The sequence below is a fragment of the Doryrhamphus excisus genome, linkage group LG7 (genome assembly GCF_037039965.1).
Source record: "Doryrhamphus excisus strain RoL-2023G ecotype Guam linkage group LG7, RoL_Dexc_Guam_v1.1, whole genome shotgun sequence".
Taxonomy (NCBI): Eukaryota; Metazoa; Chordata; class Actinopteri; order Syngnathiformes; family Syngnathidae; genus Doryrhamphus; species Doryrhamphus excisus.
In genome coordinates, this window is record NC_136363.1 from 2615160 (window position 1) to 2641060 (window position 25901).

The 25901-nt window shown below is 36.6% G+C and overlaps 1 protein-coding gene across 2 annotated transcripts; it reads left to right on the forward strand.

Moving 5' to 3' along the window:
* Positions 1 to 744: 744 nt before the first annotated feature.
* On the forward strand, positions 745 to 25502 carry col28a1a (collagen, type XXVIII, alpha 1a). Of its 2 annotated transcripts, XM_058047361.2 has the most exons (34): positions 745 to 783; positions 1029 to 1177; positions 2679 to 3244; positions 4572 to 4592; positions 4661 to 4711; positions 6038 to 6091; positions 6191 to 6235; positions 7293 to 7319; positions 8070 to 8114; positions 8206 to 8250; positions 10574 to 10627; positions 10719 to 10787; positions 11125 to 11193; positions 12476 to 12544; positions 13452 to 13520; positions 13587 to 13655; positions 13728 to 13796; positions 13951 to 14019; positions 14606 to 14677; positions 14853 to 14921; positions 15697 to 15768; positions 16110 to 16178; positions 17048 to 17116; positions 17352 to 17420; positions 17501 to 17569; positions 17681 to 17749; positions 18696 to 18764; positions 19422 to 19490; positions 19593 to 19673; positions 21216 to 21251; positions 21337 to 21373; positions 21714 to 21838; positions 23178 to 23361; positions 25163 to 25502. In XM_058047361.2, the coding sequence occupies exons 2-34, from the start codon at positions 1057 to 1059 to the stop codon at positions 25333 to 25335; spliced, it is 2844 nt and encodes a 947-aa protein (XP_057903344.2). In that variant the 5' UTR covers positions 745 to 783; positions 1029 to 1056; the 3' UTR covers positions 25336 to 25502. The 2 variants fall into 2 exon arrangements, with proteins under 2 accessions (XP_057903344.2, XP_078648025.1); XM_078791899.1 differs by lacking the exon at positions 745 to 783 and having other exon boundaries at positions 986 to 1177.
* The last annotated feature ends 399 nt before the right edge of the window (positions 25503 to 25901 follow it).

The window sequence follows — 25901 nt, forward strand, 5'->3', positions numbered from 1 at the left end:
CCCGCAGGACACTAGTTTGAGGCCCCCCGCCTTGATATGAAAGTTTAATGTAAGTTTGATATGGATGCTGTATGGTATCATGTACCCAGAAAAAATTATTACGTTTGATTAATGTTCATGTTAAAGGTTAAATAACTGTTAATAGTTATCCTCCCTATCTGTGTGGAAGTGGTAAGTTTTTGGCTATTTAATTTTAAAGGAAATAACTTGAAGGCTACCGTTTAGGTCACTAGCTCTCTGGTTTGCGAGTTAGCATGTGTCTCAAGACCCTGCAGTTGCATGTTGTAAATAAAAAAAAGTATAAATGTGACTATAGTCGTGTTTTGTCATGTCTACAGGGCTCTAATAATGCTTTGTTCATTTTAATCTGAAAAAAAATAATTTGCCTACCCACCAACTATATGTGGTTTTTTAAGTTTGGGAAAACCTGATGCGGCCCAGCCTTGCCCAAGACCCCTAGCTCCAGTGGCCCCCATTTAAATTGAGTTTGAGACCCCTGATTTAGAAGGTCGTAAACATGTTTTTTATGCTCCTTTTATGAAAATATTACATTCATAAACTATAATAGGACTTCCAATCAGTGGCATTTATTGGTGCTTTATGCTTCTGTAGTGGTGGTGAATGTTTGCGGCGGGTCTGCCTAAAAATCGCTTTTCTTTTTGTTGCCTGTCCAGTCAATCCCACGCTTACACACACACACACACACACACACACAGACACACAGACTGCTGATTCCGGTGGTGGAGTCACTCTGGTCGGGTCTTTTATTTGGTAAAGCTGCAGGTATGTGCCACACATTTTTTATTATCCATTATGAGAAATAGTATGTATAAATGCTTAGAAATGAATTGCATGCTCTAAATAATCAACAGTCATACTCACAATATGATATTATTATTAGTAGTAGTAGTAGTAGTAGTAGTAGTGGTGGTGGTCATAATATTGTCAGTGACTTATTATTGTTATTTTTGGTCCTTGCATTTTCTTGAACTATCCTTTGCATGCTCATTGACTGATCGTTTTGACAGGTTGGGAAGCCGTTTTTGCAGAACAACAATGCAGTGGTTGGTGAAGGCTGCAACGGTCATGTTGTTCCTGTCGGGTCTAACAAGATGTGAAAACGGGAGGAGGAAGGGACGGAAAGATGACAGCCATGGCGTCATTGCCAAGACTAAAAGTAAGAGCTGTTTCATGGATTCAATTGGAAAAAGTCATTGTGGCTCGTTATACTTGGGTAATGCAGATATTGTATGGAATGGTATTGGTTTAATGTCATTTGAACGTGCATCAGATTACAATTGAATGCATCACATAATCAGTTCACAGTTCCACATGTCCAAAAGGAGTAGGAAGAAGCAAAGCTTATTAAATCCTACCCCTCCATCTGGTACTTTTACAATCAGTAACTGTTACATTTGTTCACTTCCTGCTTTTCTAATATAATTTTAGTTTTTTTGTGTTTTTTTAACTTTATTTGATTTTTTAAATTAATCTATATTTTTTAAATTTTATTTAATATTTTTTTAATTTTGTAAAAAAATGTTTTATTTTTTTATTTTTTGTCCCGTACTGAAGTACGAGGTGATATGACCATCCAATGACTTAAGTGTCAATACCATCCCATAGTTTGATTCCACAGACTGAAATGCTAAGGTAATTGATTATTTTTAGCCTTGTTTGTTTTTGGGGTTTTTTTATTTTTAATTTTTATTTTTATCCTAATATAATTTAATTTTTTTTTACATTTTTTCACTTCCTGCTTTCCTAATATAATTTAAGTTTTTTTTGTTTTTTACTTTAATTCTAATATAATAAAAAATAAAATAAAAATAATAAAAATAAAATAATAAATTAATAATTAATAATAATTCAAAATAAATATCTTCTTTTTTAATTTTAATTTTTGTCACGTACCGAGGTACAAGGTGATATGAGCATCCAATGCCATAATGGGTACCATAGTAAGTATCAATATAGTGATATATATAGCACATCATGACTGGTTCAAGACTCTTCATCCTTGTATTTAGCAAACATCAACTGCTTGTATTGTTTCTTGAATTGGCTCATCGTTGTGCATTGTTTGAGGTCCTTACTCAATCCATCCCATAGTTTGATTCCACAGACTGAAATGCTAAGGTAATTGATTATTTTTAGCCTTGTGTTTGTTTTTGTTTTGTTTTTTTTATTTTTGTTTTTTTATCCTAATATAATTTAAGTTTTTTTTCATTTTAATTTTTTCACTTTCTGCTTTCCTAATATAATTTACTTTTTTTTTTAATTTTAATCCTAATATAATTTAAAAATAAATAAAATAATAAAAATAAAATAATAAATTAATTAATAATAATCCAAAATAAATATCTTCTTTTTAAATTTTAATTTAATTAATTTTTATTCTTTTAATTGTATTTAATATTTTTTAGTTTTGTAAAAAAATGTTTTATTTTTTTTATTTTTATATAGTTTGATTCCACATACTGAAATGCTATGGCTTTTTAATGTAGTCCTTGCATATAATTATGTATGGATAGATGTGTTATATGCAGAATTATTGCATTTATAAATAAGGAACGGAACCAATTAACCTCAATGAACGAGGGATTACAGTAAATTGTTTTGGAAACACATGACTGGGTCTTGAAAAAGTCGTCTAAATGCTTCTGTTTCCTGCTTAGGCCCGGTTTGCCAAGTGGATATCATGTTTGTCGTGGACGGATCAGAGAAAGCCAAAGCTACGCTGTTCCAGCAACAGAAAGATTTCATCCTGCGATTCAGCACCAAACTTCTTCATCTTCACTTGGACGGCTGGACCCTGAAGCTGCGTCTGGCCGCTCTGCAGTACAGCAACACCGTGGTCGTGGAGCACAACTTCAGAGACTGGCAAGACATGGACGTCTTTCAGAGCAGAGTGGCCTCCATGACCTTCATAGGCCACGGTACCTACTCCGCCTTCGCCATTAGGAACGCCACGCGGGTGTTCACCCATGAGACGAGCTCCACTAGCCTCAGGGTGCTGCTGTTCATGACCGACGGTATGGACCACCCGCGTAGCCCCAGCGCCGTGATGGCGGCCGCCGAAGCCAAACAACACAACATCCGAGTGTTTGCCATCCGACTCTCCAAGATGGACATAAACGATCCAATCGGTGCAAAGCTGCGCTTCATTGCTAGCGCTCCCCAGCAGCAGTACGTCTTTAGTCTGACAGACGGTCATTTGGACCAAAGACTCTTCAATCAACTGGTCAGTCATGTTTAATTCTCTAATTAATACCGCTCTCAAAAAAACATTTAGTCAAACATTTTAAGTGTCGTGATTCGGTATTAATTAGACACCGGTTGCAGAGAACTGAGAAAGACCTTGACTAAATGAAAGATGATCCAGAGTGGTGCCAGTTCGCGCCAAAGATTATTTTTATTTTATTTTATTTTATTTTATTTTATTTTATTTTATTTTATTTTATTTTATTTTATTTTATTTTATTTTATTTTATTTTATTTTATTTTATTTTATTTTATTTATTATTATTAATTATTAATATATTTATATTTTTACTGGCTTGTGGTGGCCCATAATGGCGGCAAAAATATTTCAAAATATTTAAAATCTTCGTCATGCCACTTGCATCAAGCAATCGGCGCAAAGTGTCCACCAAGTGGAACCAAATGTCACAAACAATACGCCTATTGGAATCCACTGGAATGTAATGGCGCGAGCCAAGTTGCTGCGATGATGCTAGGAGTCCACAGGGTCGGCGCCAGTTGGTGCCAGTTTGCGCCAAAGATTATGTGATTGCCGCGTAGTGGCTCGCTAATGTTTTCTCGGCATGTTGACATGTTCCCGTTATCTGGCGCCACGACGAGCCACTATATGCCAATCAGATAATCTTTGGCTCGAACTGGCACCAACTGGCGCCGACCCATTGGACTCCTAGCATCATTGCTGCAACTTGGCTCACGCCATTACATTCCAGTGGATTCCAATAGGTGGATTGTTTGCGACATTTGGTTCCACTTGGTGGACACTTTGCACCATTGCTATTGGCGCGACCAAGATTTTGGAATTTTCTTGCCGCCGTTACGGGCCATCACGAGCCAGTTGGGAGGCAGTTTGATCCACTGCACGCCACTAAGCACCTTATTGGCGACACTAGGCGCCACAGCAAATTGCACTGGCACCAACTGGCACCAACTGGCACCGGCCCATCAGTTTCACTTTCACTTTGCCTCATGCAACTATGGTGTGTTCATGTATGAATGTGAGTGTGAATGGTTGTTTGTCTATATATGTCCTGTGATTGGCTGGCAACACCAGGGTGTGCAAGACAGCTGGGATAGGCTCCAGCATACCCTTGCAACCCTAATGAGTATAAGCGGTATAAAGAATGAATGGACAGTACAGTACTTCCTGCGGTGGCTCATCATTGTCTCACTAGTATAGAATACTACATTTCATCACGTCTTTGAATGTATCTTCTGAATGCTTTTATATTTGTCGAAGTGTTGTGTTCAAAATGGCGTCAAAGTGGTGTAGTAATTACTAACCAAGTCCATTTTTGTATTCCTTTTAGCAAACCGTCGTAAACACCGGGGTAAGTCGCATCACATGAACAAAAAATGTGACGTCTTCACGTCTGACGGATCATTTCCCTTTTGGCAGTGTCCACATCCAAAGCGCTGCTCGTGCGAGAGGGGCCCGGTTGGAAACCCAGTGAGTAACTATCTCTCTCTTTGCTGTTAGCGCTGGTGTCGGATTAGCCACTTTACGAACGGTTCTGTTGTAACTGTGTCATTCAGTCACATGGGTTACGTGTCCGATGTAAACAAAGCGAGATCAGAGTGACCTATTCGTTTATGATTTATCATTCCAATGTAAGAATGGAAGGAATAAGTTTTTCACATGTCCGAAAGGAGTAGGAAGAAGCAAAGCTTATTAAATCCTACCCCTCCATCTGGTACTTTTACAATCAGTAACTGTTACATTTGTTCACTTCCTGCTTTCCTAATAAAATGTGAGTTAATTTATTTTAAAAAAAATGTAATTTTAATTGTCACGTACCAAAGTACAAGGTGATATGACCATCCAATGACAAAAAATTAAATTATTAATTTACATTTTTATCCAAATATAATTTAAGTTTGTTTAATTTTAATTTTAATTTTAATTTTAATTTTAATTTTAATTTTAATTTTAATTTTAATTTTAATTTTAATTTTAATTTTAATGTACCGAAGTACAAGATGATATGCCCATCCAATGACGTAATAAATAATTTTAATTTATCCTAATATAATTTTAATATAAGTTAAATTCTAATATAATATAAATAAGTTATAATTCTAATATAAGTTTGTTTAATTTTAATTTTAATGACCTATTTGTTCATGATTTATCATTCCAATGTAATGAATGAAAGGAATAAGTTTCCAACAGAGGATCGAACCAGCAACCTTCGTTTCTACAGTAGGTGGTACATGTTCGACAGGAAAAAATTTGGGAAGGAGTAGGAAGAACCAAATCTTATTAAATCCTACCCCTCCATCTGGTACTTTTACAATCAGTAACTGTTATATTTGTTCACTTCCTGCTTTCATAATATAGTTTAAGTTAATTTATTTTAAAAAATAATTTTAATTTGTATCCTAATATAATTTAAGTTTGTTCTACAGTAGGTGGTACATGTTCGACAGGAAAAAATTTGGGAACTACTGGAATAATTGGTCGATAAAAACCGAAAGTAAACTCAAAAAAAGTAAGCAGCCACAGTGGGAAGTTAGCCTGCACCCAAAGCCTTCTGGGAAAATACTTGAATCGGCAGGAAACATTCCCTACAGTGAAAGTGTAGCAGGTGGCAAGAGGGCAGCTTAAGGGTGTTGTTTGGACTGCCGGAAAAGGGTCAAAGGTCAAGAATGGAAGCTTAGCTTAGCCACACAAAACGGAGGAGTTGATGTTGTACAAAAGGTTACAGACAGGTCACTACCTCTGCTAGATACACACCATATTCTATACAATATGTCCACCTTGGCTTTCATCTAGGGCAGGCCGGGCAAGCCAGGCTCTGGTGGAGCTCCAGGTCCAAAGGGGTCTCTTGTAAGTCTCTATTGTCTCCCCTAATTCTCTACGGGGAAAACACAAAGAGTCCACACAGCCACGTCTGATCTGTGTTGTGTTTGGACCCATTCTCTATAGGGGGAGTCTGGCATGAATGGACACCCAGGGAGGGCAGGCCTTCATGTAAGAAAAATGTCTTTTTCAGACTTTGACAAAAATACGTATCACTCATAGTTGTAATGGTTTAATTTCATTTGAACATGCATCAGATTACAATTGAATGCATCCCATAATCAGTTCCACATGTCCGAAAGGAGTAGGAAGAAGCAAAGCTTATTAAATCCTACCCCTCCATCTGGTACTTTTACAATCAGTAACTGTTACATTTGTTCACTTCCTGCTTTCCTAATAAAATTTAAGTTAATTTATAAAATTTTTTTTATTTTGATCCTAATATCATTTAAGTTTGTTTAATTTTAATTTTAATTTTAATTTTAATTTTAATTTTAATTTTAATTTTAATTTTAATTTTAATTTTAATTTTAATTTTAATTTTAATTTTCGGTCACGTACCGAAGTACGAGGTGATTATCCTTACTGGCCTTTTTTGTAGTACATTTAGTGAGTGGAGATCGCTTTTATAGTTATTAGCCCATATTTCCACACAATAAGTAAGATATGGTGGAACCGGAGAGCAATAAATATATAGTCCGTTGCTTAACACGTTGTTGGATGGAGTCTGCAATCGAAATGTTGAGTTGAATTGAAAATGGCTCCCAAATTCCAATTCAATTCCATGAATTTGAACAGGAAGTAGAAACAGGAAGTATCCCCTTATTTATCATGATTAAAAGTGAATTTCCGCAAAGTAGGATTCCATATTTGTAAATGGAATATTTTTGCCGTTAGTGCATAGAAAACCTGTTTATAACCATTTGAATACAGTTGTTATTGTTAGAGCCCTCTAGACATGAAGTAACACCCCTATAGTCACTTTTACACTGCTATAACCAAATATAGAGGCACAGACATAATCAGAAATTAGACATAATATTTACTCACATATGGAATTTGTTTTCCACATAACAAAAATTGCTGCTTTTCCCGAAATTTTACATTTTCCGGCCCAAATGTTTACAATTGTTGTACAATCATCAATGTGTTTATGATCTGACCACACACACAAAGTAATATTTTATTTTATTATATTTTATGTAATATTTTTTTCCCTCTTTTTAAGGGTCAACCTGGCCGTAAGGGTGAAAAGGTATTTGCTATTGATGTTGTGATCATACAATAATATCTTTCCTATTTGATTACATTCATTGTACTACATTACACGGCATGAGTCCAACTGGTGTTATTCATATTTTTTTTTTATCACAAAACGTCCTTAGCAGTTAGCAGCATATTAGCTTGCCAACACATGAACAAATGTACCTTTGGTTGTATCAGTGTCATTAAAGTCGACAAATAAAGTGAATAAACAAGACTCTGCTGAATTTAAAATTTATATTGTTTTATATCGTCATATCGTGATACATTGCCCAAAATATCGCAATATATGCTAAGATCCATATCGCCAAACCCTAGTTTCTAGACGTCAAACTCTAACCAAAAAATGTATGTAAACCAAGAAAATAGTTGACTGAAAAATATGCTTACCGAGGGTCCACTGTCGTTTTTGGAACAGATTAATTGCATTTACATTATTTCTTATCAGAAAAATTGATTCAGTTAGAGTGCGCTTTGGTTAGAGTCTGACCCCCTTGAAAGAATGAATGACACTAACCAAGGTTGTACTATGTCTGATAATATTGATATCAGAATTTGGTAAGAAAGCAAATATTGAGCATCTCTATATGTAAATATATGTATTTTACAGAGAATAATTACTGTTTGACATACAGAAAACATTCTAAATAAGGAAGGAGTAGAACTTACACTAATGCTAACCACAAGGTCACCAAGTATGAAGGAAAATGTACTTATCTGTTACCGTGTTGCATTCCAATAGGGCCAACATGGTGAATGTGGTCCTGCTGGAAAACAAGGAGAAAAAGTATGTTTGATCATTGTATGGGTTTTTTTCTATTCTTTCAATACTATGTGTTGTATAACTTACTATAATTTTCCTTATTATTTTGTTTTAGGGTGCCATCGGCTCTTCTGGCCCAAGGGGCCCAAGAGGGGAGAAGGTAAAATTTTAACTTTTGATCGCTTTCATAGATGATGTTCATTTTGATGAATTGATGTAATCCCTCTTTTATTGCGCTTATTTGGTTCACAACCCGACCGTATTTTGTTTGTGCCGTGAGGTAATTCTAACCTGCAATAAAAGCCTGTTGTTTGGCGACGAAGTCTGGTGATTGTGTGTCTCACCGGATCTTAAAGTTACATTACTGACACCTAGTGACCGGTGTAGAATACTACAACCTCTTTGAATGCGTCTTTTGAATGCCATATATTTTTATTTGACTTAATTTTGCCATTTTTATGCTTTGAAATGAACCAAATAAACCCTGTTAAGTTTTCTTAAATAATCTATTTATTATTATTAAGATAGTAATAATAAAATACTATTAATATTAAAATAATATTAATATAATAATATTAATAAAATATTATTTTTAATATTAATTGATATTATTATTAATACTAATTATTATTATTATTAATATAGTAATAATAATAACAAAATATTATTTTTAATATTAATTAAGAATGATCTCACTCTTTTGCGGTGACCAAAAGCTGCCCTATCCAGTTAGACTACTGCTGTCCTATCTAGTCTTTGAGCATGGACTGATGAATCCTGCTTTTATGAAGCGTCTTCTCAGTTTCAGTCTTTTGTGGTGACAAGGAGCTGTCCTATCTAGTCAGACTACGACTGTCCTACCTAGTCTTTTGAGCATGGACTGATGAAGCCTGCTTTTATGAGAGATGATTCTCAGTTTCAGTCTTCTGTGGTGACAAAGAGCTGTCCTATGTAGTCAGACTACGGCTGTCCTACCTAGTCTTTGAACTCCAGTCCATGAACTCATGAAGTTTCCTTGTATGAGAGGTGAAATGTCTCATCATTTTCATTCTTTCCTGGTGACAAAGAGCTGTCCTATCTAGTCAGATTTGAGCTGTCCTACCTAGTCTTTGACCATAGACTCATAAAGTTTCCTTGTATGAGAGGTAAATGTCTGATTCATTTAATTTTTTTCCTGGTAACAAAGAGCCGTCCCATCTAGTCTAGTCTAGTCTACAGCTTTATATGACACCACTGCTTGCATTGCTCGATACCTTCCCATGGCCACATTGAAATATTCAGGCTTGGTCTGAAAAGCATCAACTCTCCTGATCTGCACTTGTGGAATGTGAGCTGTGGATTACATCTTATCCCCATTGGAAAGTTGCTTTTCCAAAGCTTGTGATGTCTGGTTGAGCAGACAATGTCCCTATGGATTAGGATTTCAACATATGATCCATTTGCCCTCCATCCTTGCTCATCATACACGGCGGACGCCATCTTCTAATTGTCATTTGTCATCCATTTGTTTATCCAAGCTTTCTTCCATCCATCTATTCACCCTCTCCACTCACAAGAGAGGAGAAATATGATCTCAGGGAAGAAGTACATTTGAGACACTTCTATGCTAGGACTACGTTATGCTAGCCATAGCATTTCAGTATGTGGAATCAAACTATGGAATGGATTGAGTAAGGAAATCAAACAATGCACAACGATGTATTGACACTTACTACGGTACCCATTATGTCATCGGATGCTCATATCACCTTGTACTTTGGTACGTGAAAAAAAATAAAAAATATTTTTTTTTTTTACAAAATTAAAAAATATTAAATAAAATTAAAAAAAATTTAATAAATTAAAAAAATTAAAAAAAATTTAATCAAATAAAATTAATTTAAAAAAACACACAAAAAAACAAAAATTATATTCGGAAAGCAGGAAGTGAACAAATGTAACAGTTACTGATTGTAAAAGTACCAGATGGAGGGGTAGGATTTAATAAGCTTTGCTTCTTCCTACTCCTTTTGGACATGTGGAACTGTGAACTGATTATGGGATGCATTCAATTGTAATCTGATGCATGTTCAAATGAAATTAAACCATTACCATTACCATCAAATGCATTCATTTATTTATGCATGAATCCATACATGCATTCATTCATTCATCCATCCATGTATTCACTCATCTAAGGCCCTTCCATGTATTCACCAATAAACACATCCATCATTAATCATTAATTAATCATTCATTTAATACCAAATTGATGGGGGAAATGTTTAACAATCATAATAAAGTACAAAAAAAAAGTACAAGCCGAAGTACAAAAATCACCTCTCACACTGACAGGTTTTCACAATATTTTTCACAATATTATGAAAAACAACGGACAATAAGCGGATAATTAGTGAATTACTGCATTACAATGGAAATATTCATACCCTAGTATGAATATATCTATGATGTACAGTGAAATCACAGTATTCGTTCTTTCTCAGGGAGCCCGTGGAGCAGCCGGAGACCAAGGTCCGGAAGGTTCATCTGGGTCTAAAGTACGAATTTATCAAATTAATCAAATTTCATATTTACACATGTATCCATGTATTTACTTTGTATATCTTTATATATTTCCTTCACCCAAAGGGTGACAGAGGACCAAGAGGTGCAAATGGACCTCCAGGAGATAACGGCGTCGGGTTTCCTGGTCCAAAGGTAAGAAAGTGAAAGTCTGCATTGTTAAAATTTTATGAGTAAGCACATGAAATATGAAATATATGTTCAATATATGAATGATGCTCTTTAACCAAAAATTTGGAAGACTGGAAAACTGGAGCTTTGGTATATGGACATGGTCTTCATCAAATGTACACTACACACCCACATGGGATTCAGACTCGCAACAGGACCCAGTCAGCAAGACTACAAATATCAATACAACCGTACATTTGAAATTGTATTAAGAGTCGTTTATCATGTTATTATTATTATTATTATTATTATTATTAGCAGCAGTAGTAGCTCTCACCTGTAATTACATTTGGTTTTACAGGGCGACAAAGGGAACCAAGGAAAATCAGGTCAACCTGGACTAACTGGTACCGGTGAACCAGGAGTGCCTGTGAGTGTCCACACTTTTAACTGATCACATGATCCATTTTTTTTTTTTTTAACACATCTGTATTTTAATCTTGGGTGTGATATATATATATATATACGTATATACTTGCAATAAAATGTAACATTACTTATGCACTGTTTTGTGAGGGATTGGACCCTGGGATGCAGAGATACATGCAGAATTGAACAATAGGTGGAAAAAAGTTGGACCAAGGACCACTCTTTCTCACCAAATTTCTTCTTGATATCTTTTTAGTCGACAATCGTGTTTGCTGAAGTCAGCTCTTTGGTCTTTCCCATGTACTGTACTTGTTTTTTTGGCCTAAAATATGCATTTTCAAGCATTAAAAAATGGCGAAATGAAGTAAAGGAATACTACTTGGTGAATATTCACTTACCATGGTCAGGTCTAGAACCAGTTAATCATGATAATCTGTTTGGTCATATCGCCTTGTACTTCGGTACGTGACAAAAATATATATATATTTTTTTAAATAAAAAAAAAACTCATAATAAACTTAACATATATATATAATATAATTTAATATAATGAAATAAAGTTTAAAAATAAATAAATGGTCATATCACCTCATACTTTGGTACATGATTAAAATTAAAAAAATTTAAAAAACAAAAAACCCAAACTTCAACTATATTAGGAAAGCAGGAAGTGAACAAATGTTCGCATTTACTGAATACACAGACAACTACTTTTGTTTGATTACTTCAGTGCGTGACAAAAATAATACACCAAAAAAAAACTACATTAGGAAAGCAGGAAGTGAACAAATAGTTCATAAAAATAAAATTTAAAAAAATAAATAAATGAATAAATAAAAAAACAACTTAATATTAGGAAAGCAGGAAGTGAACAAATGTAACAGTTAGTGATTGTAAAAGTACCAGATGGAGGGGTAGGATTTAATAAGCTTTGCTTCTTCCTACTCCTTTCGAACATGTGGAACTATGAACTGATTATGGGATGCATTCAATTGTAATCTGATGCATGTTCAAATTAAATTACCATTACCATAAATGCAAGACTACTGTACTTGCACAGAGCTCTAGCGTAAATAACGAACGCCGAGAACCAAACCTTCTTTCCCAGGTATCAGAACGGATTTCAAAACTCCGATTGGAATCTGTCAATGAAAACGGCATTATGAATCAAAATGATTGATTTAATTGTGGTTTGCACTTTTGTTATCAATGTCACAGAAGAGAAAGTTTTTTTTCCATGGAATTCATTACAACAGACATAACTGACATCTTAATGTGCTTAGGGTCCACCAGGGCCACCAGGGATCCAAGGATATCACGGACTTCAGGGTGAAGGTCTCCCAGGGCCCAAGGTATGAAGATGTATTTTCCAATTTGGTTCTGTGCAATCATTTTTAGATGAATTTTTGGATTCATTCATTTTCTACCGCTTTTCCTCACGAGCGTCGTGGGGGGTGCTGGAGCCTATCCCAGCTGTCTTCGGTCGAGAGGCGGGGTACACCCTGGACTGGTGGCCAGCCAATCACAGGGCACATGTGTTTGTTTGGGCATGTTTGTGTATTTGTTTATACACCTTTTGAGTATTAAGTTGCAGTGTGATGAATCGAGTGCTGTTAGCAAAGTGTTTGTTCTCAGTAAGACATTCACACTCACATTCATACCTATGGACAATTTGGAGTCTGTCTCCAATTACCTTAACATTAAATAAATAATTTAATGTTCCATGTCTTGTTAGCCTAGCCTAGCATAAATGTCATGTGAACTGGGAACTCAAACCTCCAAAGTCATCTTCATCAGGGTTAAAATTGAACAGACTCAAAATTCTTTCATCACACACGTTGTCAGTCTCCAGCCATTCCCACTCACATTCATACCTATGGACAATTTGGAGTCGCTAAATTAACCTAGCATGTTTTTGGAATGTGGGAGGAAGTCGGAGAACCCGGAGAAAACCCACACATGCACGGGAAGAACATGCAAACAACACAGAGATGGCCGAGGGTGGAATTGAACCCTAGTCTTCTAGCTGTGAGGTCTGCGCGCTAACCACTCGACCGCCGTACCGCCCATAAAATGTATTATTATTATTATTATATTATTATCCTCCCAACAACACAACACAGCATAGTCTGAGTTCAGGCAATCAAACCCAAGTCCATCATGCAACGAATGGCCAAGCTTCATCATCAAATTATTAGTTTATGATTTGACCAACAAGTGAATCTTCCTCTTATTATATTTGCTGAAATTCTCTTCCAGGGTGACATAGGATACGGGGGCCCCAAAGGCAGTCGAGGGCCCCCAGGACTTGGTTACAAAGGTGATAAGGTAAGTAAGTACACTATAATCCGTATGCACTGTAACAACTGTAACGACTGCTTTCCTGACCCGCAGGGAGTCTCAGGGGCACCCGGTCTTCCAGGTGGGATGGGTTTAGCAGGGGCGGGTCTCCAAGGAGAGAAGGCAAGATCAATATTTTTTTTTAATTTAATTTAATTCCATCGGATGATTTTTTTGTTTTGGTTTATTGTGTAGGGAGATGAAGGACCACCTGGGCCTTCTGGCCTACGAGGACCTCCTGGGTTGGGTATTGTCGGACCTAAGGTGATCAGCTAACAGAGTCATGTGTAATATGTACCTTGCATTGTGTTAGCTCATCAGGTATTTTACCAGTTGGATTATCTGTATGAAAAACACTATTTTCAGGACATTCACTGCCTTTCAGTTGTTTAAGCTGAAGTCCTTTGCTGTTTCTCAGGGTGACCGGGGTTTCCCTGGGGAGGCCGGGCCCCAAGGAGAGAGGGGTATTTGTGAGCAAGGACCAAAAGTAAGTCAAATATCATATAGTGAATAGAAATTATTCATTTGTAGTATATGATATGTACCGTAATTTGCAGATTAAAGAGCCCACACTGAATTCATTCATTCATTTTCTAACGCTTATCATCACGAGGGTTGCTGGAGCCTATCCCAGCTGTCTTCGGGTGAGACTGGTGGCCAGCCAATCACAGGGCACATATAGACAAACAACCATTCACACTCACATTCATACCTATGGACAATTTGGAGTGGCTAATTAACCTAGCATGTTTTTGCAATGTGGGAGGAAACCGGAGTACCCGGAGAAAACCCACGCATGCACGGGGAGAACATGCAAACTCCACACAGAGATGGCCGAGGGTGGAATTGAACCCTGGTGTCCTAACTGTGAGGTCTGCGTGCTAACCACACGTCCACCATGCAGCCCCAATTCATTCATTTTCGAACGCTTATCATCACGAGGGTTGCAGGGGGTGCTGGAGCCTATCCCAGCTGTCTTCAGGGCGAGAGGCGGGGTACACCCTGGACTGGTGGCCAGCCAATCACAGGGCACAAATCACAGTACATTACAATATGCACATGTGGATTTTTAGGGGGAGCCGGGGCCACGTGGTCCAATTGGGGGTCCTGGAATTCCCGGAGAAGACGGAGCTGCTGGGTCAAAGGTAAGACTTTGTGTAATTTATAAAATAACTTTCAGATCTTTTCAGATCTCCAGGCTGTGAGGCCGACATGCTAACCAGGCACCCGTACAAGCAAAACATTTGTGCAGAGATTTGTGGCCATGGCAACGCTGTATCCAGTCACTGTTACCAGGTTTGTCTCTCCCGGGTGCTGTAGGGAACAATGGGGTTGCCAGGTGAACGAGGTCAAGAAGGAGCAGAAGGGAAAGGCATCCCTGGGGAGAAGGTAATCCTAATGATCTGTAGTACTGCCACTGCTTAACTCATTTGAACATGCATCAGATTACAATTGAATGCATCCCATAATAAGTTCACAGTTCCACATGTCCAAAAGGAGTAGGAAGAAGCAAAGCTTATTAAATTCTACCCCTCCATCTGGTACTTTTACAATCGGTAACTGTTACATTTGTTCACTTCCTGCTTTCCTAATATAATTTTTTTTAATTTTAATTTTTATCCTAACATATTTAATTTTAATTTTTATCCTAATATATATAATTTAAATTTTTATCCTAATATATATAATATATCCTAATATATATAATTTAAATTTTTATCCTAATATATATAATATATCCTAATATATATAATTTAAATTTTTATCCTAATATATATAATATATCCTAATATATATAATTTTAATTTGTATCCTAATATATATAATATATATAATTTTATTTTTTTTTCCTAATATATATAATATATCCTAATATATATAACTTTATTTTATTTATTTTTTTACATTTTAATTTTATTCTTAACATATTTAATTTTAGGTTTTATCCTAACATATTTAATTTTTATTTTTATCCTAATATATTTAATTTTATTTTTTATCCTAATAATTTTAATTTTAATTTTAATTTTAATTTTGTTTGCAACTTTTTAGTGATATTGTGATATTGGCTCCCAGCATACCTTGCGGCATTTTTTTTTGTAAGCAGTACATTTTGTACGTTGTACTACATAAGCTTCTGATGGTGTTTTTTTTTTCCCACAAGGGTGATCGAGGGGACTGTGGGCTACAGGGACTCCCGGGACCTCCAGGCACAGGTGGACCAGTGGGAGCTAAGGTATGAATAATTAAAAAGTAGATAGCGGTATTTGATATTTGGGGTTCCCGGTGTGCTTGTGTGTCTTTTCCATTCCAAAAACAGTGTGAATAACATAAGTCAACATATGCATGATATTTTTTTCCTGTTCCGATTTAGTAATATTCTGATGTAGATAAAGTAAGAAATATTGTACAAATATTTGTACAGAAGTAGAAGGGAGCTGTAAAAAAAAAAAAAGATGGTAAAGGAGCGGCACTGTTGTAAACCTTGGAGACACAAGCTTATTGTCTGTTTAACACACACACACACACATATTATGTTGGTTTATGTATTTTCATTTTACTGACCTTCTTCTCCAGGGAGAGACTGGCAACCCAGGAATGGTGGGCCGACCTGGAACACCCGGGCGGGGTCTTCCCGGACCAAAGGTGATGAAATGATTTCTTGTTTTTTTTCTGGACAGCGTACTCCCCGCGGAGGCTATTGTATATATCAGTGGTCCCCAAACTAAGGCCCGGGGGCCGGACACGGCCCACTTCCACATTTGTCCCGGCCCCCTGAACAATAAAGCATGGTCATTTTTCTGTCATAGAACTGGAAATGGTAACCTATTGTGACGTGACTACAACCACACTTTGCCCCAGTCATAGAACATAGAACAACTTTGTGTGGAGTTTGCATGTTCTCCCCGTGCATGTGTGGGTTTTCTTTTCCGGGTAGTTCAGTTTCCTCCCACATTCCAAAAACATGCTAGGTTAATTAGCCACTCCAAATTGTCCATAGGTATGAATGTGAAAACAAACTTTGCTAACAGCACTCGATTCATCACACTGCAACTTAATACTAAAAAGGTGTATAAACAATACAAATACTAATACTAATTTATACTGATACTAAAATACAAATGCTAAAATACTAATTTCGCAAGGGGGCGGCACAGCTAGGAGACGAGGGTTCAATTCCACCCTCGGCCATCTCTGTGAGGAGTTTGCATGTTCTCCCCGTGCATGCGTGGGTTTTCTTTTCCGGGTACTCCGGTTTCCTCCCACATTCCAAAAAACATGCTAGGATAATTGGCCACTCCAAATTGTCCATAGGTATGAATGTGAGTGTGAATGGTTGTTTGTCTATATGTGCCCTGTGATTGGCTGGCCACCAGTCCAGGGTGTATCCCGCATCCCGCCCAAAGACAGCTGGGATAGGCTCCAGAACCCCCCGCGACCCTCGTTAGGAATAGCGGTAGAAAATGAATGAATGAATGAATTGTGCTAATTGTCCATACTTGTCTACTTAATAGGGAGAACTTGGACCTGTAGGACCTACTGGACCTATCGGAGAACCTGGAGTGGGGACTATTGGACCCAAGGTAACATATATATATAGTATATAATTCCAAACAAGGGCACTGCAGAAATCTGAGGAGGGAATACTTTCACCTCAGTCTCCTCAGTCACATGACACACTTTCCGAAAAAGGAAGTCATGAACACAGACATTCCCATCTTAGTTGGACCAGTGGAAGAAAACTACAGAATTCCAGAATATTTTGTTTTAAGAATGTTTGTATTTGTGTTGCCTAATTTGGTTTGGCTTTCTCCTCAGGGAAGCAAAGGGATTCCTGGTCCTGCCGGGCCACCAGGAATGAAGGGGGATAGTTTTTCAGGACCACAGGTGACCTTTTTTTCAGTTCAGAAAGAAACACAAGAAATGTTCATTTATTTGGATGTAATATACTACATGGTTGCCATTAGGGGCTACGTGGGTTACCTGGAGTCCAAGGAGAGATGGGCCCTGAAGGGAAAGGTCTACCTGGGCTTAAGGTATTTATTTGATATTTATCTTTATTAATCTTCAATGTTCTTCCCAGATTCCAAAACCCAATGCAGACCACAGCAACTAATACACTTTGTCAATTATGTCTGTGATACCAGGGCAGTAGAGGCTTACCAGGAGTCTCAGGACCATCTGGTCCCCCAGGAAATGGACTGTTTGGACCAAAGGTGAGTATCGGAATATATGAAAAAGCAGACCAGGACATACTATTTACCATTACTACCTTACAGCCATTTAGTACATACTATTTTACACACATCTACAATTTTAAATTTTACATGTGGAGTACCCCAGGAGTCAATACTGGGACCAAAACTGTTCAATTTGTACATCAATGACATCTGCAAAGTTACAAAGGACTTGAAGTTTTATTGTTACTGCCTTTTTGTTCCGAAAGGTCAGAGGTGAAACGGTCATATTTAAAACAATGGTTTGATAATAATTGATTATCCTTGAACTTAAATAAAACTAAAATCATGCTGTTTGGTAATAGTAGAAAAGATACGTACGTGCAAATGCAAATAAATGAAAAAATAAATAACAAATAAATAAATAACAAATACATTTCTGTGGATCATAATAGATGAATAAAGAGCTGGAAACCTCATATTACAAATATAAAACATGAAGAAATATTGCAATACTGAACAAAGCAAAATTTGTTCTTGATGAAAAATCACATCACACTCTGTATTGCTGTCTGGTTCTACCATATCTAACTTATTGTGTGGAGATTTGGGGTAATAACTATATAAAATCATTGAGATTTCATACTTCTTCAATGCACCGTAGTTTTTTCCCAAATTCCCATTTTTCATGGAATTCCATGTTTTCTGGCTTTCTTGAATGCACCATAGTAGCTAAAGCGAAACTTAAATAAACAGTGGATCTCATTCACATTTTTGATTCAGCAATTTGGGCTCTACAAATTTGCGTGTTTTTTATTATTCTAATTACTTTACTGTTGTTCCTGGAATTCCATATTTTCTGGCTCAAAATTTCCAATTGAAAAGATTGTTATTTTAACTAATTGCGTGCCGCACAATTATTTCAGGAATCTTCAGGAATCTTTTCTTTTTTTCTTCGAGTAAAATGTTTTTATGTCCAAACCAGGGATCTCCAGGGCAGTCTGGTCCACCAGGTCCCACTGGACCTTCAGGGGAGGGCATTCGAGGACCAAAGGTAAATATCTTAAAGAGGTTCCGATGGATAACCAATAGATAACCGATGGATAACCGCCGATAACCGATGATAACCGATGATAACCGATGATAACCGATGATAACCGATGGGTAACCGATGGGTAACCGATGGGTAACCGATGGATAACCGAGGATAACCGATGGATAACCGAGGATAACCGAAGATAACCAATGGATAACCGAGGATAACCGATGATAACCGATGGGTAATCGATGATAACCGATGGGTAACCGATGATAACCGATGGATAACCGATGGATAACCGATGGATAACCGATAGGTAACCGATGATAACCGATGGATAACCGATGGATAACCGATGGATAACCGATGGATAACCGAGGATAACCGATGATAACCGATGGATAACCGATGATAACCGATGGATAACCGATGATAACCGATGGATAACCGATGGATAACCGATGATAACCGATGATAACCGATGATAACCGATGGATAACCGATGGACAACCGATGATAACCGATGATAACCGATGATAACCGATGGATAACCGATGATCACCGATGATCACCGATGGATAACTGAGGATAACCGATGATAACCGATATACTTGGAATTATGGTTGCCTCTTTCTCCACTCATCGTCACGGCTGTTTTTCACGTCACTACAGGGAGAACCTGGCTTCCAAGGCCCCGTGGGTCCCCGTGGAGCACCGGGTGATGGATTTCCCGGAGAAAAGGTACCAACAGATACAAATAATGCCAAATATTCAATATCACTTGTGAGAAATCTAAGTTGTTATCCAGAAATGATCGTAAAAGACTCCATATATTGCTGACAGGGAAATAGAGGCATCTCTGGTGAAAGAGGAAGGAAAGGAGATAAGGGTGACTATGGTGCGCCTGGGCATACAGGACATATGGTAACACACTTGTTGCTGTTCATACGGCCCAATTCTCACTCTTTTTAATTCAATTATGAGGCTCTTAAATTCCGACACTGAAGAGGACGACTTTAGTGGTTTTAGTTCGCAGGAGGAAGATGAAGACAGCGATGATTTATAGATTTAAAATCTCTCTCTGTAACATATTTTAGCCTGTGCATTCAATAGTCCAGAAATTATGGTACAGCGGATTCCCACACATGTTTGATTCCGCATTGACGGACGCTCAAATTGCGTATTTTTCATTTTTTTAAGCAAATTTTTTCCCCACATAGAACACGTCGATCGTAACTGGATGGTTCAGGTTGTTTCGCCTCTCATCCGAGTTTCTCGTCCTAGTTTGACCCGAGTGGACAGCTCTAGTCTGTCAAACCTGGTGTCTTCCATCACTGGTCATCTAGTCCGGATGAGTTTTTTGTTAATGGTAATGGTAATGGTTTAATTTCATTTGAACATGCATCAGATTACAATTGAATGCATCCCATAATCAGTTCACAGTTCCACATGTCCAAAAGGAGTAGGAAGAAGCAAAGCTTATTAAATCCTACCCCTCCATCTGGTACTTTTACAATCAGTAACTGTTACATTTGTTCACTTCCTGCTTTCCTAATATAATTTAAGTTTTTTTATTTTTTTTATTTTTATCCTAATACATTTTAATTTGTTCACTTCCTGCTTTCCTAAAATAATGTAAGTTTTTTTTAATGTTTTTCCTAATACATTTTAATTTTAATTTGTTCACTTCCTGCTTTCCTTAAAAAAAAAATTTTTTTTTATTTTTTTTTTTTTTAATTTTTATTTGTATCCTCTCTTGTAGAGAAGTATTGGATGACATTTTTAGCTAATTGGTTATTTTTAGCCTTATGCATTATTTTAGCTGTTTGAAGATGAGCCACTCTCTGGAACTCTTTGCCCCATTCACTCCGTGCTTGCCCTGACCTTCCCACCTTCAAAAAACAACTCAAAACCCACCTCTTTAAATCTGTTTTTAATGTCTAACCTTTTATATCTGACTGCTGTGCCCCGCCCCGCTTTTTTAACTGTGTATTAACCAATGAATGTTGTATTTTGGTGTGTCTTTCATTCTGTTTACTTGTTCTATTCAACTTCATTCTTTTGTAAAGTGTCTTTGAGTATCTTGAAAAGCGCTATACAAATAAAATGTATTATTATTATTATTATTATATCAGCAAGTTGAAGTATTTGTGATTTTAGAAATAAGGAGTTAGTATGTTCTCTGTAGGCGCCATTATGAATTATCCTTACTACCCTTAAGGTAGGGAGGTAGGTACCCTTTAGTTTTTGCTTTAGTCACGCTCATACAGGAGAGTTGCCATTGATTCAGCACCCTGAGAATACAATGAATATAGTACGCGATAATACAGCATATATGTACCATTGTTGATTTTGGACTTTGCTTCTGAAATGTGAGGGGTGTACTGACTTTTTCCTCAGATTCAGCATATAAACATGTGCCATTTTTAATGATTTGTTTGTGAAAATGTGAATCTGATTTAACAGGGGAGACCCGGAGAAAAGGGTGAACCGGGACTGACTGTGAGTAAATCCCGATCATATCGAAATCCTGACCAACCAACAACCAATGAGAATTATTGCTTCTGTATCTTGTCTTGATGCCCAGAGAGAAGAGGTGGTCCAGATCATCCAGGAACTCTGTGGTAATCTTCAACATTCACCACAATTAATTTAGTATGGATTCAAATGCATTCAATATTCATTTTATAAGAAATGGACACATTCCTAAGAGATATTGTACATAAGGATGCTTAGTTATTGGTTCTGTTGCATGCATTTTACCTCCTAGGAAAAGCAATGATTTCTATGCTTGAAAGTGCTTAATTTATGCAAAATATATGCAAATATTTGTCTAAATATGCATATTTGTGACATCAGGATTTCTAACGTTTTGGAAAATAGTGATCAGTGAAGATCTAAAACGCTTTTATTTTGTCATTATTTCACACAATCACCCTCCTGTTCCTGTGTTGGTCGCTGCAGGCATGGGAGGAAGGATAGCGGATCACGTTTGCGGCCAGGATGGCACACAGGCGTTACTGTCAAACTCTATCTCACCACCTGAGCATCTCCACAAGGAGGGTCCAGTTGATAAGTTAGGGCAGAAGGTATGTACTGCATATAGAATTACTTCTTTTCTATTATTATATTATCTATAATTCTTCCTCTATGGAGTACTGCAAGCACCTCCACTTGTGACATTGCTGTGTATTTTATTGTCCGATTAGCAAGAATAATTATGTCAAACTTCCGTTGCTATATAAAATCATGTTAGCATGCTAGCATTGTTTTGCTATTTTCATAGACGCGTATATAAACACCACTATCATGGGTGTTAGCATGCTTATTTTAGTATGTTAGCATTGCTAGCATGCTAACATTAGCATGCTAGCATTGTTTTGTTATTTTCCTAGATGCATATATAAACACTTACTATTATGCTGGGTGTTAACTCGCTAATTTTAGTATGTTAGCATTGCTAGCATGCTAACATTAGCATAATAGCGTTGTTTTGCTATTTTCATAGATGCGTATATAAACACTTACTATTATCATGCTGGGTGTTAACTCGCTAATTTTAGTATGTTAGCATTGCTAGCATGCTAACATTAGCATACTAGCATTGTTTTGCTATTTTCCTAGATGCATATATAAACACTATTATGCTGGGTGTTAACTCGCTAATTTTAGTATGTTAGCATTGCTAGCATGCTAACATTAGCATACTAGCATTGTTTTGCTATTTTCCTAGATGCATATATAAAACTTACTATTATCATGCTGGGTGTTAACTGGCTAATTTTAGTATGTTAGCAGTGCTAGCATGCTAACATTAGCATACTAGCATTGTTTTGCTATTTTCATAGATGCATATATAAACACTTACCATTATCATGCTGGGTGTTAACTTGCTAATTTTAGTATTAGCATACTAGCATTGTTTTGCTATTTTCATAGATGCATATATAAACACTTTAACCATTATCATGCTGGGTGTTAGCTAGCTAATTTTAGTATGTTAGCATTGCTAGCATGCTAAAATTAGCATACTAGCATTGTTTTGTTATTTTCATAGATGCGTATATAAACACTTTAACAATTATCATGCTGGGTGTTCGCTAGCTAATTTTAGTATATTAGCATTGCTAGCATGCTAACATTAGCATAGTAGCATTTTTGGCCATTTTCATAGGTAGACACTATTATGCTAGGTGTTAGCAATACTAACATGCTAACATGAATTTTCATGCACGGTGTACGAGTGATTAGCATGCTGGCCACACAGCTAGGAGACCCGGGTTCGATTCTCTGTGTGTAGTTTGCATGTTCTCGCCGTGTGTGAAACGAATGAAGAGTAAGGAAAGAGGAAGTAAAAAAGTTACCAAAATAAAAGCTATAAATAAAAGGCAATTTTTTAGCTGAAATTGAACCACTTTTGTTCTCCAGCCTGAAGGTGAAGCACCTGAAGATGTGAAGACATGGCTGCCACCACCAGAGGACACCAAGCTTGACTCTACTGATGGGGAGATGGAACACGGCCCAGCGACCACCACAGTGCCGCTTCCAACACCTCACCCGCATGAAGACATGAACCGGCCTCTTCCAGCCCCGACACGCTCACCTGTGGCAGGTAAACATGAACAGATGGACAGCAGAGCCGCACCTTCCTGTCATGTGATGTTTGGGTCTTATCGTGTCTCGTGTTTGGTTTGGGAACGACTTTTGTCTTAAATGCCTTCCTGTTGTCACGGTAATAACCTCAATCCACTGGGGACTTTGTAACGAGACATAAAACTAGCACAGCTAGTCTCAAGCCTCCTTGTCAATTTTATTGGCAAGGTTTAGAAACTTGCAGTAGTTTGCATGTCAGTATTCAAAACTACTTGTGCATTTTCAAGCATAAATGACTAAAGTAAAATGCAAATACAGTATGAGGCATTCAAAGATGCGATATATAGTATCCTACACTGTTCACTAGGTGTCAGTCATGTCACATTGATGAGACAATAGCCACCACAGGAAGTCATGTACAGAACAGGAAGTAGAACACTCCCAATGCTATATTATGTCTTATTTACTCTTATGTCTACTAAATTGGGTAACAGGAGTGTGACTATAGGGGTACTATTTCATAGCTAGAGGGCTCTAATAATGTTAAAGATTGTATTGAAGAGGTTTTCTATGCTCTAACTTTGAAAAAAAATTGAATTCTTTGAGAAATGTAATATTTTGTAGTTAGAGCATAGAAAACCTATTAAACTTCAAAATATTTTTTTTTATTTATTTATTTTTTAATATGATAAAATTAGAGCCCTCTAGACATGAAATAACACCCCTAATAAAGAAATTTAATATTTTTGTAGTTACAACATAGAAATCCTATTAATGACCTGAATATGATTTTTTTTTTAAATTCTAAATACGATAAAATTAGAGCCCTCTAGACATGAAATAACACCCCTAATAAAGAAATTTAATATTTTTGTAGTTACAACATAGAAATCCTATTAATGACCTGAATATTTTTTTTAAAAATTCTAAATACTATAAAATTAGAGCCCTCTAGACATGAAATATAAATATAATAAAGAAATTTTATATTTTTGTAGTTAGAGCATAGAAAACCTATTAACAAACTTCTGAATACAATTTTTTATTGTTTCATTTATTTTTTTGAATATGATAAAATTAGAGCCTTCTAGACATGAAATAACACCCCTAATAAAGAAATTTAATATTTTTGTAGTTAGAACATAGAAAACCTATTAAAGACCTTCTGAATATGTTTTTTTTCTAAATACGATAAAATTAGAGCCCTCTAGACATGAAACATAAATATAATAAATATAATATAAAGAAATTTAATATTTTGTAGTTAGAGCATAGAAAACCTATTAACGAACGTCTGAATACAATTTTTTATTTTTTATTTTTTTTAATATGATAAAATTAGAGCCCTCTAGACATGAAATATAACCCTAATAAAGAAATTTAATATTTTTGTAGTTGGAGCATAGAAAACCTATTAAACTTCTGAATACAATTTTTATTTTTTTTTTATTTTTTTGAATATGATAAAATTAAAGCCCTCTAGACATGAAATAACACCCCTAAAAGAAATCTAATATTTTTGTAGTTAAAGCATAAAAAAAAATCTATTAATGACCGTCTGAATATGATTTATTTTTTTTATTTTTTATTTTTTCTGAATATGATTTTTAAAATTAGAGCCCTCTAGACACGAAATAACACCCCTATAGTCACCTTCACACTCCCATGACTCAATATCCATCCAACTATGATCAAAAGCCATATTGAACTACAAAACAGCATCATTTATGAATATATTAATATATTCATTCCGCCTTTCAGTTCTGACGTGATAAAAGAGGAAGTGATAAAAGTTCTCGTATTTGCTTTTGTGCATGAAGGTGGGAGCTGCCGTCTGCCCCTGGACCCGGGTCCCTGTCGGCGCTACGTCGCCAGATGGTACTACGACCCGGAAGCCAATGCCTGCGCCCGCTTTTGGTACGGCGGTTGTCAGGGCAACAACAACAACTTTGAGACGGAAGAGAGCTGCGGGATTTCCTGTGTGGTCACATGACATCTCTTCTTCTCGAACCGACCTCAGGCTAGTTTATGAAAATGTGATCCTTCCTCATTCATCCTTTTGAATGAAAAATCACTTTTGAAGACGCATTTTTTTTTTTTTACAGACCTGATCCAAATCTTAAGACCAGTTGAAAAATTAAAATATTTAATTTAATTAAAATATGCTGAAATAGGTTGTAATAAAATGGCAATAAAAGCTAAAAAAATGCTAAAAATGCTAATTTTCTGTCAGGCATTCACACGGTCATACCCTCCTGATGGCTAAAGCTAAGAAGCTTTAAGCTTTAAACATTTTTGGAAAGGTCCTAGTCCCCCCCCCCCCCAAAAAAAATGACACCTGTGCTGAACCGGCGGATCCGATTGGCTGTTCCGTCAAAACACAAGGTGGTCCTCGACCCAAATGAAGTCCCTTACTGGTACCGACTGGAACCACCTGTGGGACAAGGGTTTCAAAACCAAATCATGAATTCAAAAAAATGTAACCTTGGCGGTCCAGATGTCTTCCAACATTACCCTGAGATGGGTTTTTTTTACCTGACACAGTGGAACAGTGGAGCT